Source organism: Eptesicus fuscus, chromosome 21, assembly GCF_027574615.1.
Source record: "Eptesicus fuscus isolate TK198812 chromosome 21, DD_ASM_mEF_20220401, whole genome shotgun sequence".
Taxonomy (NCBI): Eukaryota; Metazoa; Chordata; class Mammalia; order Chiroptera; family Vespertilionidae; genus Eptesicus; species Eptesicus fuscus.
The window spans coordinates 13,595,088-13,613,253 of record NC_072493.1 but is presented as its reverse complement, the minus strand read 5'-3'; the positions used below and the strand labels follow the sequence as shown (position 1 = coordinate 13,613,253).

General features: G+C 43.6%; 1 protein-coding gene across 3 annotated transcripts in view; it reads left to right on the top strand.

The window, feature by feature from the left end:
• The first annotated feature begins 9,253 nt into the window (after window positions 1-9,253).
• Window positions 9,254-18,166, top strand: part of CBFB (core-binding factor subunit beta) — a 62,584-nt gene continuing 53,671 nt past the window's right edge. For 2 of the 3 annotated variants that reach the window (XM_008139887.3, XM_008139888.3), the window contains exons 1-3: window positions 9,254-9,592; window positions 9,839-9,925; window positions 15,121-15,237. In XM_008139887.3, the coding sequence (XP_008138109.1) occupies window positions 9,515-9,592; window positions 9,839-9,925; window positions 15,121-15,237 (282 nt within the window). In that variant the 5' untranslated portion in view covers window positions 9,254-9,514. The remainder of the gene's footprint in view (window positions 9,593-9,838; window positions 9,926-15,120; window positions 15,238-18,166) is intronic. The other variant, XM_054710398.1, reaches the window with a different exon arrangement.

Below are 18,166 nucleotides of genomic sequence, written 5' to 3'. Positions count from 1 at the left end.
TTTCCTAAGGAGCAGCTCTTCTAGCCTCGGGGAAGGACTGGTAGATTCCAAGGCTGTTCTAGAGACCCCCCAGACCCACGGCTCCAAAACTCTGGCCTTGTTGCTGGGCCTTTCAGCACCTGCCAGAGGTGCCACCATTGATTTGTTGCTCTAGAATCATGGGATTCTGCATTGCTAGTAAAGACTGCTGATGGGCAGGGGTCATGGGTTCAAATACAACTGTTCGCACTGCTGTGTGATCTCAGACATTTAGTTGGCCTCTCTGATCCTCTCTGGCAGAAGAAATCATGACCTTGCCTGGTTTCTAGGTAACTAATATATCTACAAAACTCAGCAGATTTGGGAAAAAGAATAATTTTCTCAAGAATGAGGATATAACCATACCCAAACAAACTTTGGTAGTGGAGTCTAATGGGAAAAGCAGGGAAACTGCCTGGATATGGGATCCGTTATCCTGGGTGGCACAGGCTTCCCTCTCATAGCACCTGGGTATGGCAGAAGAATATTGCAGCACACACCTCCAGGGAGCACCACTTACCTGGTTTACAATGTGAATGAGCTCCTGGATATAAGGTGAACTCCATGCCTGCCTCCTCTGGGCTTGCCACCTACACACCCTTATACCACACGTGCCTCAGAGAAGGCTGTGATTGGGTGATTGTTCCGTCACCACCTAACCCAAAACATCCACATTAGGCAGTCTTAGCAGTCCAATGTACTCCCTCCAGCCTATCCATGGCATCTTTGTGTCCATCTCAATCTCCAATACTACTTAAGTTGTAAGGCATGCTGGGAGCTCGCCTTGGGCAGGAGGGAGCAAGATGACCTTAGCTTAAGGTGAGGCTAGGAAAGCTATCAAGACTGTGGGGTGCCTTTGAGGAGGTTGGGTTCAGTCTCTACGAAAGGCATTGGTGAGGGGATTCTGTGGGCCAATCAGTCTGCCCAGTACAGTGGAAAAGGTTTCTCAGAGGCTTCTGGACCCACACTTAATGAAAGAGTATGAATTTGCCAGGCTGAGAAAGAGGAAAGAAGCAAGCTAGATGGAGGAAGTTAGCCAAGCCTGAAACTGAACTCCTTGCCCATTCACTCAGAAGTATCATCCAAAGCAGGGGTGGGGAACATGGGGCCCGTGGGCTGTATAAAGCCCAATAAATCATTTGGCCTGGCCCTGCCAAGGCATTAGGGGTGAGTTAATTCAATGTTTGACCAAATAGAGCAGGCTCATTTTTAAGTTGATAATTTCGTATGGCCTGAGAATGATGTTATAAATACCCAAATGGCCCTTGGCAGAAAAAAAGGTTCCCCACCCCTGATCTAGAGGAAAGAAATTATTTTTGCTTTATTTTTTTAAACTTCTTATACTTTTATTTGAGACAAACTGATAACATTGCTGGAAAGCAAGATCTCAAATGCTTATTGTTTGCTTTATTAATTGTGCTAGTATATCTAGAGGGAAAGCAGGCGGGTGAGGTGGCCATGGCTAGTAATTCTGATGGCCTATTTACAAGCCAATATTACAGCCTGATGGGAAACCTGGCCTGCCAGGATGGCTTAGGGCTTAGGAAATTTGAAGAATCCAGGAACAGGGCAGAGTGTCAAGGTATCATCAAGAGGGAGACAAAAGGAAATAAGGTAAAAAAGAATGCATTTGGATTCCAGAGTTGATAATGAGCTAGAAGTGAATGTTGAATTATTCAACCTCCTTTATTGATCTATTGATCTCTATCTGCAGGTCTTGGTTTATTCTTGGTTGGCATTTCCTGTGTCTGAGATGCTGAGAAGAGAAATGTAGGGAGGAGGGAACTGATTTTTAAGACTCAAGAAGAGACAAATTTGTTCACAAGTATCAGGAACCTTAAAATGCCCATACCTTTTGACATGGTGGTTCTACTTCTGGAACCACTATCCAAAACTTTTAAGAAAAAGCTTTAAGCATCATGATGTTCACAGAAGCTTATTTTATAGCAGTGAATAATAGGAAGCAACAAAAATAAATGCCCAACAATAGGCGATTGGCCAAGGTGCCATTAGGAGTTTTATATGATTACATGGGAAAATATTTATGCCATAGGGTTAGGATAATGGAGCATTCAAAACTGTATATATAGTATGTCATAACTATGTGAGGAAATGTGAATGGAAGGAGGCCAAAGAAAATATACTGAAATGTTAGCAATGATTGTTTGGAGGTGGTAGGACTCTCTTCTTTTCCTATATTTCCTAAATTTTCTACCAAAAGACACCACAAGTTTTAAATAATTAAAACAACTTAAAAAACACTATGAAGGCTGCACAGTTTTAAAAATATATGTTTTCATTGATTTCAGAGAGGAAGGGAGAGAGAAAGATAGAAACATCAATGATGAGAGAGAATCATTGATCAGCTGCCTCCTGCATGCCCCACACTGGGGATCCAGCCCACAACCTGGGCATGTGCCCTGATTGGGAATCAAACTGCGACCTTCTGGTTCATAGATCACAAATTAGTGGGGAGCCAAATCCTCCCAGAACCCAGGGTGTTGCAGTGACCTAGGTGTGTTGACCCTCTCCCTGGTACATTGTATGGACCCAAATGCTAGAATGAGGGATGCTGTGGGGCATCACTCTGTGGATGACAATCAAAAGCCCCTGGACTCATATTTAAAGAAAAAGTGTGAGTTTTCCCAGCTGAGAAATAGGAAAAAGTCATGCTAGATAGAGAGCAGTAAAAGCAAAGGCCCTGAAGCATGTGGGAAATGCAAGCAGGCGAGTATGACTGGATTGCAGGGTGCCATGGAGAGAAGTGATGGGAGATGGGATTAGAAAGGAAAGTAAAGACTGTCAGGGGGTCATGAGTGCTAAGCTGAGCACCTTTGCCTTTCTGCCACAGACAAATCAGAGGCTTGGGGGAGGGGGCAGTGTGGTTAGAGCTCACCACTGTCATTCTCTAGTTCCCTAGTCTAGTCTGTTTCTCATCACCCACCAGAAAATTAAGGGAAAGGGGAGCAAGTCTAAAGTAGCCCTCAAAGGTGGTCAGTCAGGCCTCCTGACCCAGCCTGGCCTTCTTCCCACCACACCAGGCTCAGTCCCCATCCCCAGGCACCCAGACAAACCTCTCGCTTCCCATGACAAAGAGGTTTCTTTGGAGCCTGGGCAAGATTTGCAAACGTCAAACTTGTAATTACAAGGATGAAATCATCTGGTTCCTTTTAAGCAAACGGGTTTATTGATCCCAACACTGAAGAAATGCTATTCTGGGGAAACTTGCTCCTTTTCTGCTTTCCTCTCCCTCTGGAATGGCTGTGCTTGTGGGGGAGGGTAGCAGGGGAGCTAAGAGGCGGGAGAACCTCTTGGGAGGGGACATTCTTAAGGGTCTAAGGGTGAATTTTATGGTATGTAAATTATATCTCAGAAAAGAATTCTTTAAGGCTCAGGAAACTGCCTTAGTCAGACAGATGACACCCTCATCCTGGACTTAGGCCCATCTCCATCCAGAAACTAGAAGCTGGGTAGAGGTAGGGCTTTAGGCACTGTGCCAGCCACTAATTTCCCTCTCTCCCACCCCCTTCAGGTCTCATTTGTGGCTTCAGATCCTATTTCAACTTCAAGATGGTACAATATTTTCTCAGTTACTGAAGGGAAAGGGTTTCCTTAGAAAAAATGCACCAGAGTCTCGGGGACCTAGGAGGACTTCACTCCCACTTCAAGGAGAGGAAGATGTAAGTAGCTGCTGACACCAGATCTGGATAAAGCCAATCTTTCTCCTGGACTTGGGGGAGGCAGGACATCTAGGACTTGACCTTCCAAGTCAAAGAGGGACAAACAATTGGACTGGGGGACAGGAATGCATCACCATCAAGGGCAAGAGCCACATCCTGCCACAAAACCTACAACAGGACCCCTTTATTCAACCTACTGGGGACCCTTTGGGAGCATGTTTTGGGTGCTCCAGGAGGAATGACCCCAGCCACAGCTCTCCACGGGTTCACAGTTCATCTAGGGAGAAAAGCAAGACCTTTGGCATCTCCACCAGCAGAGGCCTTAGAGTGGAATGGTTAAGAGCATGACCCTGGGACCGTCAGCTCCTGGGAGCTTCAATTTCCTCATCTGTAGAATAGGGTGAATAATAACAATACCAAACTTGTAGTGTTATGATGAGGAGTGAACAAAGATGATATAGTCCAATGCTAAGCCATTTTGTTATCACTAATGAGACAGGATCTTGTCACAGTCCTATGGTTACTTATTTACCTTTTCAGAGTCTCTGTTTCCTCACTTGTCAAATGGGGACAAGAAGACCTGCCTTAGAAGGTGGCTGCTTGAATTCACTGAGATGAGGGACATGGAAGCACCCAGCTCAGACCTTCACAGTGGGACTAGACAATTGAGGGTCCCCATCCCCTGTTCAGTGCATTCCCGCCCACCCACTCCAGATCAGTCTGGGAGTCCTTGGGCAGGAGCAGCTGCCCACCCAAGAAGGGGAGGAAAAGGAGGCCCTGGGCTGGCTGAATCCTTAGGAAAGGAAGGCTCCAAGCAGTGGAGCTTCAGAGATTTCAGCCAGGTTTGGGAAGGAGGAGGGTGTTTCTAGGTACAAATACCCTCAGGCTTCCATCTGGCGGCCCTACCAGAGCTGACTGGATTGCAGGGTGCTGTGGAGGGGTTTACTAATCCAAACCCAGATGGCCAGAAGCACAGAGCTAAATATAGATGACCTGGGTGAAACTTTCATTTATTAATTTCCTTTAAATCGGTTTTAAAAATAAGTGAAAAAATTTAATTTAAAAAAAAAAGAAGGTATATAAAGGTCAGCTGAGGAGATGACTTCCTTCAGCCTGTGGCTAGTTTTCCGGTCATCCTGGCTGGTTGGACGCCAGACAGTGCCGAGTGTGGGTTACCCTGTGGCTTGGAGTTGCCAAAGGCTGTCTGTGGTGTTGCCTGGCCTGGCAGGCTTTCTCATCCCTCTCCCTCAGGACATCATTTCCCACCCCCAGGAGGCTGACAGAGTACTCTGCCCTGCTCTGCACTCCCATGGTTCCTCTCCAGCTCCCTTGAACCTAAAAAAAAAATTTGCCTTGACCTTGAGCTTTTCCTTGTCCAAGCTCATGGTATCAGTCTGGGCATCTTAGCCACTCTGGGGTTATTTCACCTTTTATTTATTCCACATTTCCCAGGGCAGAAACAATTATTACGAGAGTCCGAAGACCAGGATCAGCTGCAGGTCTGGGAGCCCCACCTGGACCCATTGAGGATTAAGAGCGCTGCTTTCTGGGTCATTTTTAAGAGACAGAAATGGAAAGTTTTATACAACTGTCTACCTAAACAGAATATGGTGGTGCTGAGTGGTATCACCTGGGGTATTTTCCTTTTTCCTACAATGGAAGTCAACAGCAGAAACTGCTCGCCTGACCACTGGCTTCAGTCAGGCTTTGTTGACTGGAAGCAAAGCCATCGTCTGCCTCTCATTTAGACAAGGACTGTGTTGCCCTAGTGTCCAAAGGTCTTAGCCGAAATGGGAAGACTCGAGGTAGAGGCAGCAAATGAATGAAAGCTTCTATTACCGTGAGTGACTTAGTTCTGCCTTGGTGCCTTGGAACCGAAGCGGCCTCACTCACCTCTCAAAATAAGTTGCAGATGTTTTAAGCCTGGTTTTGTCTGCCCTTTGCCTGTGCTGATGTGGAGTTTCCCCCTCCAGTTTCATCAGAGCCTTTAGGCAGCAAAATAAAAATGACATCCTTTGCCAGATGTAGCTGATACAAACTGTTCAGTGGGCCCACAGGCACTCCCACTCCTTCCTTTGGCTAAAACTGCTCTTTTCCTCTTTCAACCATCAGGTTCTCTCTGAGGATGTCAAACCCAGACTCCCAAGTCTGGATGGGAGCGCGTATGACATAAACTGGTCAGTGTCATCACATCAGCCTAGACATAGTGATTTGGTAGAGGGGAGAGGATGTGACCTAGACTGGGCCAATCAAAGCCCTTCCCAGGAATTTTATGACTTGGCAGTGGAAAAATGGCTGTTCCCATCCTTTGCCAGGAAATTAATGCCATCAAGAGAGCTTGAGAGAATTAAGGAGTCAGAAGAAATGGAGGAACAAAAAAGAGACTCTCTCTGTGATTTATTTACTTAAAATAAAACAGACCCCTTTTTAGCTCTATTTGCTTGAATTGGGTTTCTGTCGCTTGCAATTGAAAAAGACCTGAGAGGAAGATTCTGAGAAAGAGGGAGGCCCAACAATAGTGGTTGTTGACATCCATATCTATACCCGCTCTATTTGTGTACAAACATACATTCATTCACACAGGCGTGGTGTGGACAGAGGAGCATGCCCTTGGAAGGAATTGATTCTATATTTGCTGTTCAGAAAGAGTGTGTTTGTTAAAACCATCAGCCTATAGGTCTGACTTTGCTGACAATTCCCTCCCTGACCTTGTGTGATGGATCACTTTCTGAACCTCAGTTAGGGTTACCAACCATCCCATTTTGCCCGGGAGAGGGTGGTTTCCTGGGACATGGGAGTTTCATTGCTAAAATAGGACAGTCTCAGGAAAACCAGGACAGTTGGTCACTCTAGCTCAGTACTATATCTGTAAAAATGAGATAGGACTAGACAGGGGTGGGAAATTCAGCCAAACTGCATTTACACAGACATTGCAAATTGCTCTGGGCACTAATTCCCATGAGTTTAGGTGTATCTTCACAATCCTTTGCAATATGGCCAGTTACTGTCAATCAGAGTTGGCACCACTTGCCATCCTTGGACTGAGTTTTTGACAAGTTGGAATTTCAAGGATCAGAATTTTTTTAAAAAATACATTTTTATTGATTTCAGAGAGGAAGGGAGAGGGAGAGAGAGATAGAAACATCAATGAGGAGAGAGAATCATTGATTGGCTGCTTCCTGCATGCCCCCCACCGGGGATTGAGCCCGCAACCTTGGGCATGTGCCCTTGACCGGAATCAAACCCGGGACCCTTAGGTCCGCAGGCTGACACTCTATCCACTGAGCCAAACCAGCTAGGGCAAGGATCAGAATTTTTAAAAAATATATATTTTTAATTGATTTCAGAGAGGAAGGGAGGAGAGAGATAGAAACATCAATGATGAGAGAGAATCATTGGCTGCCTCCTGCACGCCCCCTAATGGGGACTGAGCTCACAACCCTGGCAGGTGCCCTTGACTGGAATTAACTCAGGACCCTTCAGTCTGCAGGCCAATGCACTATCCACTGAGCCAAACCGGGGCAAGATCAGAATTTATTGAGAACCAACTTGGAGTCAAGGTCTGTCATAAATCCCATGTTAGACTCTCTACAGCTTGGGCTAAATGACTCCTAGAAGTTGTGAATCTTTTGGGATTTGTTTGCACATTTGGGTAAAGATATGGACTGGCATTAGGATTCTATCTAATAATAGACTCCTATCTAATAATAGACAAATATGCAAATTGACCATACCTCCGACACACCCACAAGCCACGCCCACAAGCCACGTCCACCATCCAATCAGAGCGAGTATGCAAATTAACCCAAACCAAGATGGCTACAGCCACAGAGAGCAAGGCTTCCTAGGTAACAGAGGAAGCCAAGCTTTCCACCTGCCCTTGCCAGGCCTAAGCCTCCACTCAAGCTACAAAGTTTCAATTATAGAAGGTAAACAAATTCAAACAAACGGCGGAAGACTGGAGCTTGAGAGAGCAGGCCAGGGTTGCCACCGGCAACAGGGGAAGCAAAGCTTTCCGCACACCCTGGCCCGGGCCCACCCGCTTAAGGCAACAAAGTTTCAATTATAACCCCAACAGAAATGGCTGCTGGCCTTGGAGGGAGCCCCAGGCTTGGCTCCGCTCCAGGCTACAAAGTTTCAATTGTAGAAGGAAAATAAATTCCAGATACCAGGGCCTCCACTTGGGTTGCCAGGGGGCGTGGCCGGCCTGCAAACCACCACAGGCCCCTCGCTCAGGCCGCCCCACACCCTGAGGGAACCCCCACCTGATCCAGGACGCCCTTCAGGGCAAACTAGCTGGCCCCCACCCCTGTACCAGGCCTCTATCCTATCTAATAAAAGAGTAATATGCAGATTGATCATCACTGCAACACACAATATAGCTGCCCCCATGTGGTCAAAGATCCTGCCCCCATGTGGACACAAGATGGCCACCATAAGATGGCCAGCAGGAGAGGGCAGTTGGGAGGCACCCGGCTTGCAAGGGAGGGCAGTTGAGAGGGACCAAGCCTGCAAGGGAGGGCAGTTGGAAGTGATCAACCCTGCAGGAGAGGGCAGTTAAGGGTGACCAGGCCGGCAGAGGAGGGAAGTTGGGGGCAAACAGGCTGGCAGCAGAGTGGTTAGGGGGTGATCAGGCTGGCAGGCAGAAGCAGTTAGGGGCAATCAGGAAGGCAGGTAGGCAAGCAGTTGGGAGCCAGCAGTCCTGGATTGTGAGAGGGATGTCCGACTGCCCATTTAGGCCCGATCTCGGTGGGCAGTCGGACATCCCCCGAGGGGTCCCAGATTGGAGAGGGTACAGGCTGGGCTGAGGGACAACCCCCCTCTGTGCACGAATTTCGGGCAGCTAGTATATTTATAAATCCAGCTTGTTTTTCTTTAAAAACGTAAATTAATTGAGTGCTCATTATGTGTTAGACCTACATAAAGGCTCTCACACTAATACTGTGAACTTGTGAAAGTCTGAATTTTGGAAATAAGCAGAGGCTTAGCGGTCCAGTCTTGTCTCAGGCTCCAGCCAGCAGGCAAGGGAGTCAAGTAAGATCTCACTTAGGACCTTCTGACACAGCTCCGACCTTTCCATCAAGACCTGGATTCAGTGGGATGCTCTGGTCTGATTCCACCTTTAGTCTTTGAATTGCACGTTTTACACCCATCCCCTTCGGTTTGGAGGCGCAAAGTCCCCAAGGACTTAAACTTCCTCGCGTTTAGGTCACAATTCTGGTTTACTCCGCGCGACCGGGAAGTCCAAAAGTTCCAGACAGTCGAAAGAAAGGAACCGCGCGGGCCGCTCCATCTCCGTGGACCCGGCAGATCCCCACAGGGCGGTCCCACAGTGAGTGGCCCGCGGGTCAGCCAGGGGAAGAGGGCCGCGCGGCGGGAGGAGCCAGGTTCACTGCAACCTAGCGGCCCGCGAGCGGGGCGGCGCATGCGCGGCGCGGATCGCGGAGTTGTGAATGGTACGTTTTGTTTGCTGGAGTTTGGGGCGGGCGGGCGCGCGAGGGGAGGGGTGGGGCCGGCGGGGGCGGGGCCGACGGCCAGCGAGGTGGGCGGTGAGAGGAAGTGGCGGCGGCGGCGGCGGCGGTCGGGGGCGGCGGGTGCTGGGTCCGCGCGGGCGGCAGGCAACGGCTGAGGCGGCGGCGTGGGCTGGGCTCGAGCGCGCGGCGGCACCTCAGACTCCGGGAGCGGGAGCCCACGCGCGCGGGCGCCTGAAACAAAGGGCTCCGCGGGTAGCGGTCAGTCGGTCAACGCGGAGCCGGCCAGCGGGTGCCCGCGCTAGCCCGGAGCCCGACCGGCCGACGCGGTCTCAGGGCGGGAAGATGCCGCGCGTCGTGCCCGACCAGAGAAGCAAGTTCGAGAACGAGGAGTTCTTCAGGAAGCTGAGCCGCGAATGCGAGGTGAGGCGGGCGGACGGCGCGGAGGCCGCGGCGCGCCCCGAGTGGGCCCGGGCGGAGAAAAGTTTGGGCGGCGCGGCCCCCGGGAACCCCGCGCCGGCTCCCGCGGAGGGGGGCAATCTCGCCCGGGCCGCCGTCTGCCCGCAGGCTCTGCTTGTCCTTATCGGCGTCGCGCGGGGCGGGCGGGCCGGCGCGCGGGCGGCGCCGCGGATTTGGCTCCTGATTTCGGGCTGTCTCTCTGCCTTGCAGATTAAGTACACGGGCTTCAGGGACCGGCCCCACGAGGAGCGCCAGGCGCGCTTCCAGAACGCCTGCCGCGACGGCCGCTCGGAAATCGTAAGTCGGCGGGGCGGGGGGCCGGGGGCGCCGGGCACCGAGGCGCGCGCGGGTCACTTGTTGCGCGGGGGCTGCCGCGGCCCAGGTCGGTTCCGGACGCCGCGGGTCCCGGAACTGAGCGGGGCGCCGTCTCACTTCCTACTCGGGATTCAAAATGCGAAAGCAGATACTGGCGGGCCGCGCGTCCTGGCGCGGAGGCGCTTCCCTGTGACCCTCGGCGGTGGGTATGTCTCGCAGACACGACTCGGCAGTTTGCCGTCGGCGAACGCAAACCGGAGGCGGACTAAGCAGGGAAAGGTTATGTGTAGGCTCGAGTAAGGGATCGGGTGTTTCTAGGGAAGAAAACACCCATTCGGGAAAAGACCTGGGCTTCATTCAAGGATCTGGCTCCTGGACGATAGTTCGTGGGTAAGTCTGTATGTGAAGCTCTCTCATTCCCAGTATAGCTAAGAATAATAAATCTTTACGCCAGTTATCTATTGTCCTTATAGAGAAGAAAAAAAAAATGACCTAAGGAACATGCCGCGATCTTTTCTTAGAATGTTAAACCCTAGGAGAATCAGAGAGAAACCATTATCGTCTTTTTTTCAAAGCTAAAAAGCATACCCCGTTTGTGCTGCATGGATTTTCAAAAACCACAGTTGATCTTGAGGCCGTATTATGGGTGGTAGATTTAGTGCTTTGCCTCCATCAAACCTAATGTTAAAAGAAAAAAAAAATTAAAGTGTTCTAGTTTCCCTGATCTTTTGATTTGTCCGATGGAGGTGCTAATGAAAGGGGAATGAAGAAACCAAAGAATGGATAGGAAGAAAGGAAAGGTTGATTATTTAAAAAAAAAAAAAAAGTTGAAATATTATGTGATGGAATCCAATAATTATCTACTCCGTGATTGGGCCCATTGCATTTGAAGAGACTTGAAGCTACTGTGCAGTTTGAGTTTGGGTTAACAATAGGAGGACATATTGGTACATTTACTTCTCCCACCTCTTTTATAGAGCATCTATTTATTTTTATTGAGATATAACTTGCATACCATTAAATTCTCTTCACCAAAACCAAATTTATTTTTAAAGGTTATTTCCATATTTAAAATGAAGGTTTTTTAGAATCATATTACAGAAAATGAGAAGATGCTGGCTAAATTTACCAGGAGCTCTAGAATAGTTGATTGTTATTGCATGTTATGAAAGAAAAGCTCCTGCTTTCAGCCCACTGCCAAATTTTTTGAGTAGTTGTAATCATATGATTATAATGTGTAAGACAAATATATTTTGGTTTTGTTATTGAGTGGTAAAAGAATCATTTATTAGTCGGTCCAGTAATTGTATCATCCTTTGCATGTGTTTCCTTTTGCAAAAGGTGATGGTATACCTAACCAGTGGATTTCCTGGAGGTAATTGATGTAAAAGTTGAGATATAAACTATTGTCAGGACTTTTTTAAAGCTGAGGGTTGTTTTTTTTTAAACCAAATAAAGAATAGCTATTAACAGTTTTTCTGTCATACCAGACTTTACTGCATGTAATTATGAACTGGGAATATAATTTAACCCGCAGTGTATCTGAAATACTGTACTATAATGTTGCTGTAATATTTTATAGGTGGCTTGTATTTGTCATAAATTTCTTTCCAGGGGTAAATCAGATAGATGTTTTAGTTCTTCCTCTTTTCCAAATATTTCATCCTACAAATTTTAATAAGTTCTTAATATCTGACAAGTATTGAAAGTTGAAGGTACATCGAAAGATTTGCTCTTAAGAGGGCATATGTGTCTTAATTTGTCGAATAATGTAACTATTTGTATTTGGTAAGGGATTTCACATTACTCTCTCTAGTTTCCCCCCTTTAATTCCATGTCCTCCACATGTAAATTACAGTATTCTTTTTTTTTAAATGTATTTTATTTATTTTTTACAGAGAGGAAGAGAGAGGGATAGAGTTAGAAACATCGATGAGAGAGAAACATCCATCAGCTGCCTCTTGCACACCCCCCACTGGGGATGCGCCCGCAACCAAGGTACAAGCCCTTGACCGGAATCGAACCTGGGACCCCTGAGTCCGCAGGCCGACGCTCTATCCACTGAGCCAAACCGGTTTCGGCGAAATTATGGTATTCTTATCTCTGAGAGCAGACTGCGGCTCTTTGGCCCCTTGAGTGTGGCTCGTCCACAAAATACCACGGCCTGGGCGAGTCTATTTTGAAGAAGTGGCGTTAGAAGAAGTTTAAGTTAAAAAAATTTGGCTCTCAAAAGAAATTTCACTCGTACTGTTGATATTTGGCTCTGTTGACTAATGAGTTTGCCGACCACTATCCTAGAGGGTGGAGACCACATTAATTCTGTGGTTATATTCATTAATATACTCCCCTCTGTGCAGGTACTTTGCACAATGCCTTTTGCATCATAGGTACTTGATTAACTCAGTTTAGAGGTTACTTAATGTAATGCCTAAAATTTGTCTTTTGGCTTATAAACAGGCAGTAGCTTTTACCTATTTGGTTATGGAAAATAGATGTGGAAAATGTATTCTTTGGCCTCTATTTTGACAGCAGTTATATACTGTAAAAATATACATATTTCCCACAATTATTCCCAACCTAAGTTCTGTGATGCTCATCTCTTGTTAACTATAAGGTAGCATGAATAAAAGTGATCATGGGTGCCGAGACCGGTTTGGCTCAGTGGATAGGGCGTCGGCCTGCGGACTGAGGGGTCCCGGGTTCGATTCCGGTCAGGGGCATGTACCTTGGTTGCGGGCGCATCCCCGGTGGGGGGTGTGCAGGAGGCAGCTGATCGATGTTTCTCTATCATCGATGTTTCTGGCTCTCTATCCCTCTCTCTTCCTCTCTGTAAAAAATCAATAAAAAAATATATTAAAAAAAAAAAAAAAAAAGTGATCATGGGTGAGGGATAGAATCTATTCTATTTGGTAAACTGATTTATTTCCCTGGTAAGTTCTTACTGTAGTAAAAGTGTTGGAGATGTCTTCAACACTAATGATTAATAAAAGAAAAAAATACTTATGATAGGTATGGTGACTCTACTGGGAGAGCAGTAAAAACCATATGTATATTTTTAAAAATTTATTTTATTGTTTTGAGAGAGAAAGAGATGGGGTGGGGAGAGATTGATTTGTTCCACTTATTTATGCATTCATTGGGTATATGCCCTTACTGGAGATTGAACTGACAACCTTGGGGTGTCAGAACAATGCTCTAACTGACTGAACTACCTGGCCAGGATAAAACCATATATTTTTAATCCTGAAAATGGAAGGATAAAAGGTATGTTGGATTGGCACAATGTGTGCTGTTTTATAATTTATGAAACCTATAAAAAAATAGGGCAATCTGGAAATCTTACATATAGACAGGGATACCGGTGTAGCATTTTTATGTTTTCAAAGATAATTTTCTGAGCTTATGTATGTATAGGTATTCCATTAAAGAATTCTGTGGTCAAATAAATTTGGGAAATGTTATTCTAGAATGATCTGTTTTTTTATCACTTCTATGTCAGAGAGAGGGATCTTGATGAGATAATGGGTATAAAGTGAGGAAGCAGGAAATCTCTTCTGAGGTTGGCGTTCAGACAGGAGGTGAGGTAATAAGATCTGTAGACTGTTTTTACTGAGCATAGAGCTGATTTGGGGTACAGTGGGTGGAAGGATTTGCTACTAGGTGAATACTGAAGAAACTTGCCTGGGAGATTTTTATACAAGGCTTCATTTCATGGGCTGAATCTCTTATTTGCCACCACTCTGCTCTGAGAATTTAATTATCTGAGGGTGGAAAAAATTAGCTCAAAATTATTTCTTTTCTTTTATTTAGCAGGTACTTATATATCATTTACTTGATCTGTTCTAAGCTCTTTACAAATATTAATTTGTGAGGAAACTGAGGTAGAGTTAAGTAACTTGCCTAAGGACACAGCTAGCAGTCTGCTTTTAATTTAGACTGTTTATTTAATTTCACTTGATTATTTTTTAAACTTATGCTAATAGTGGGATAAGATTTTTTAAAGTTAATATTGTAATGATGGCTGTTCATAAGAAAGGGTATCCCAGGTGATTAGGGAAATGCTATCAAAACTGTAGAAATTTAGCAGTTAGGTTGACAATTGTATGTACGGTACCAGTAATAAAAATAGGAAGTATAATTTTTATCTCTAAAAAAAATCTAATCTGTTAATCATCAGGGGAACTAGAGAATAGTTGAATCAGCTAAAGGCTTTGAACAAATCGCCAAAATGTGAACCCCTTATTTCAGATGAAGACTCTGCTTGAAAACTTTATGCTTTACAACTTTAATTGGTATAATAAAACAAAAATATTCTATTTTAATTAATAAAAGAAAAAATTCCAACAAGAAAAGTTTACATTTAGATGATGACAAATGTGGTTTTTTTTTCCAAAAATGCTTTTTACTTCTTAATTTCCCTTGGGAAAAAGGGACAGTGTTCCATTTTTTTACTTGGGGGGAAATATAGTTAAATTGCTCAGGGACTATACAGATTGACACTTTATTGAAATGGATTTAGATTGTTTAGATTGTTCTGTCTGTTGAGCTATCCTAATCTTTTATAAATATTAGATGAATACTCTTTTGTTATAGTCAGATCCAGTTATCCTGAAGTCAGATTTTAGAAAATGTTGTGTGATTTTTAATCATCCAAGATTTTAGAGAGAATGGGAAGTGCTGTCAGGGCACATGCTAATGTATAGTTGATCACAAGTGGACAGTCCTGTGCATTTTTAACATGGGCTTTAAAGCAGGGGCTATCAAGAAAAATTAAAATGTCCCATTTATACTTTAAATTGTATGTTTTCGAATTCAAAATGTTTAGACTTCAGTGATTTTCACACTTAAAAAATAAAGTTTTTAAATTCAGGGATGGTAGCTTCTGGTTAGACATTAGCAATGCACAATCCTAACGTCAGCAAAAACTGACCTGAAAGAAAGTATTGATTTCCATGGCTTGATTTTATATTTAAGCAGCCAATGGCAAATGTCCTCAAAATGGAATCAGATGTTTGTAACTTAATACTTAAGAAAAATGATGAGTGCATGTTTTTTACTTTTAAGTATTCTTGGTGCTGCCTGGCTTAAGACAGAAACTGATGTAAAAATAAATGACTGCCTGCATAATTTATGTAATGTCCTGCTCCTGATCCTGTTTGTATTGATTTTTCTAAAAGGCTTTTGTGGCCACAGGAACCAATCTGTCTCTCCAGTTTTTTCCGGCCAGCTGGCAGGGAGAACAGCGACAAACACCTAGCCGGGAATATGTCGACTTAGAAAGAGAAGCAGGCAAGGTAGGAAACATTTCTTTGTAATTTGAAATACTATAGATTGTTTTATTAGAAATTATCTGATGATTTACATTAATAAAGAGATTATAGTTCTGATTATAAAGGGATATGTTTTCATATTATAAGGATACATAATTTTTAAAAATCACTCAAACTTTTATATCATTCCATTGCTGATTTCATGTGTATTAACATTCACCTTAGAAAGTTCTAGCATTTAGAGAGAGTAGTGTATTTTTCTTACACGGAACATTCAAAACTTAATTTCTTTAAATGTTTGGCAGGAAATAATCTTTTTCTTACTAAGATATTTGTGACTACAGTGCTGTAAAAAAGAAATTAAGAGAAAAATGAGAAAAGGCTTTGTAGGCTAGGCTTTAAATTTAATAATATTTAGAAATAGCTCCTGGGTAGCTTTCTGCTTCTGTTAGTAATTTAATTTTGAAAAAAAGCAGCATGAAAATTTTAACTTGGAAATAATTTCTTTGTTTTGAGAAAATGCTTCTGAGAAAACAAATAGATGTCAAAATTTTTATGTTGGAAGTTTATGTTGAAGATGAAAAATGTAAGTGGAAATTTTTAAGTTGAGAGCTCTGTTAAAAACTAAGTTAATGTATATTATGATTTTGGTGATATTTTAATGAATATTTTGGATTGGTTCATCTTTTTATGTAGAAGTTGACTTCAATATAATATTTAAAAAAATAAAATTTTAACTTTATTTTATATTTGACTTTTCTCCGGTTTCCTTTGCAGTGTTTCCATCAACTTGCTAAATTACTTTTCTGTCATGAATAGCATAACCTATCACTTTATTTGTAAAACATAAGAAATATCTGAATATTCCTTTGAGGAACTTAAAAAAATTGTATTAGGATGTATTAGGTAGGAAAAGGATTTCTTATCTTCATATATATAATGAAGACTTCTTTGTTTTCTTTAATTTTATGAAATAAGGTTTGATCTTTTGTCAGTGATAAACTAATCTTTGGGAAGGGAGAGGAAAAAATAGGTACAGAATGTAAAAAATTAACAATAATTAAGTAACTTGCTTTCCTATGTGTTAGCTTTTATGCTTGAAAGATTAAATGAAAATGTTCCAGATCTCCTATTTAGTCCTTTTTAAAAAATCCTCATCCTAGGATAGTTTTTCCATTAATTTTTAGAGCGAGAGTGGAAGGGAAAGGGGAGAGAGAGAGAGAGAAATATCGATTGGGGCTGAGGATTGAGCTTGCAACCAAGGTACATGGCCATGACCAGAATTGAACCTGGGACGTTTTAGTCCGAAGGCCGAAGCTCTGTCCACTGAGCAAAACCAGCTAGGGTTAATGGCAGAAGTTTTGAAGTCATTATATGATTTTTGCTTTTTTTTGGGAGGGGGGTCTATTTGGTACATGTATGTATGACTAAATTGAAGAAATTACTGTTTTCCTTGTTCAAAATTCTTCCTTAAAGTGTGTTAATATGGTAGCTCAGATACAGCAGACATAGACCAAAAATAAATCCTTTCCTTTCAACTTTAATGCTAAACTATTTTGATTTCAAAATTGATATCTCACTTGGCTGGTGTGGCTCAGTGGTTGAGCCTAGACCTAGGAACCAGGAGGTCACAATTTGATTCCCAGCCAGGGCACATGCCTGGGTTTCAAGCTCAGTCCCCAGTAGGGGGCGCTCAGGAGGCAGCCAATCGATTCTCTTTCATCATTGATGTTTCTATCTCTTATCTTTCTCTTCCTCTCTGAAATCAATAAAAATACATTTTAAAAAATTGACATCCCAGTGTTACTGAAGTCTTCCAGTGTTTAAGAACTATTAAATGGTGTTAACTCTACTAGGAAGTATATTTGCTTGAATTAATTTAATGACATATGTTTACTGGATTGAAGACCATATTATTATTATTATTTTTAATATATTTTATTGATTTTTTACAGAGAGGAAGAGAGAAGGATAGAGAGTTAGAAACATCAATGAGAGAGAAACATCCATCAGCTGCCTCTTGCACACCCCCTACTGGGGATGTGCCCGCAACCAAGGTACATGCCCTTGACCGGAATCGAACCTGGGACCCTTGAGTCCGCAGGCCGTCGCTCTATCCACTGAGCCAAACCGGTTTCGGCGAAGACCATATTATTTTTGGACTTAAGCCATTGAGATGTTTTTAGTTATATGACCAACAATACCAAAAATGTTTTAATGGCATATTCTAGTATTTAGAGGATATGTTTTCAAATATATCAGGAAAAGTGATTAAAAAAATGTAAGATATCAGGATCCTTGCATTTCATTAATGTTTGTTTTCGAAGTTTTTTTCTGTAAAGGGCCAGATACTAAATATTGTCATTTTTCTCTCTGTTGCAACTACTCATTTCAGCTGTTAAGAGTGTGAAAGAGGCCATAGACAAGTGTGTAAACAGATGAGTGTGGCTGTGTTCCAAAAATGATAACACTGGCAAAAAAAATCAGTATCTTTAGATTTAAATCTGTAAATGTTTATGTGTAGGTTCATATATTTCTCAAATATAATTTTGACAACACCTGTACTACACTAGTAGAATCTACAGGAAAAAAAGTATTTTAAAGCAAACAAGAAAACAACTGCTCATATTACACCATACTACTGGGATAAAGTATGCCAGAGAATTTGGAAAAAAAGTACTGACCAATGTTTTTTCATCTGTGGAGTACATGGGTCTTTTTCTCTTGCTTCTTTTTTTTTTAAATATATTTTTTTATTGATTTCAGAGAGGGAGAGAGATAGAAACATCAATGATAAGAGGGAATCATAGACCAGCTGCCTCCTGCACGCCCCCCACTGGGGACCGAGCCCACAACCTGGGCATGTGCCCCTGACCAGAACCAAACCTGGGACCCCTCAGTCCGCAGGCTGATGTTCTGTCCACTGAGCCAAACCAGCTAGGACTCGTCCTCT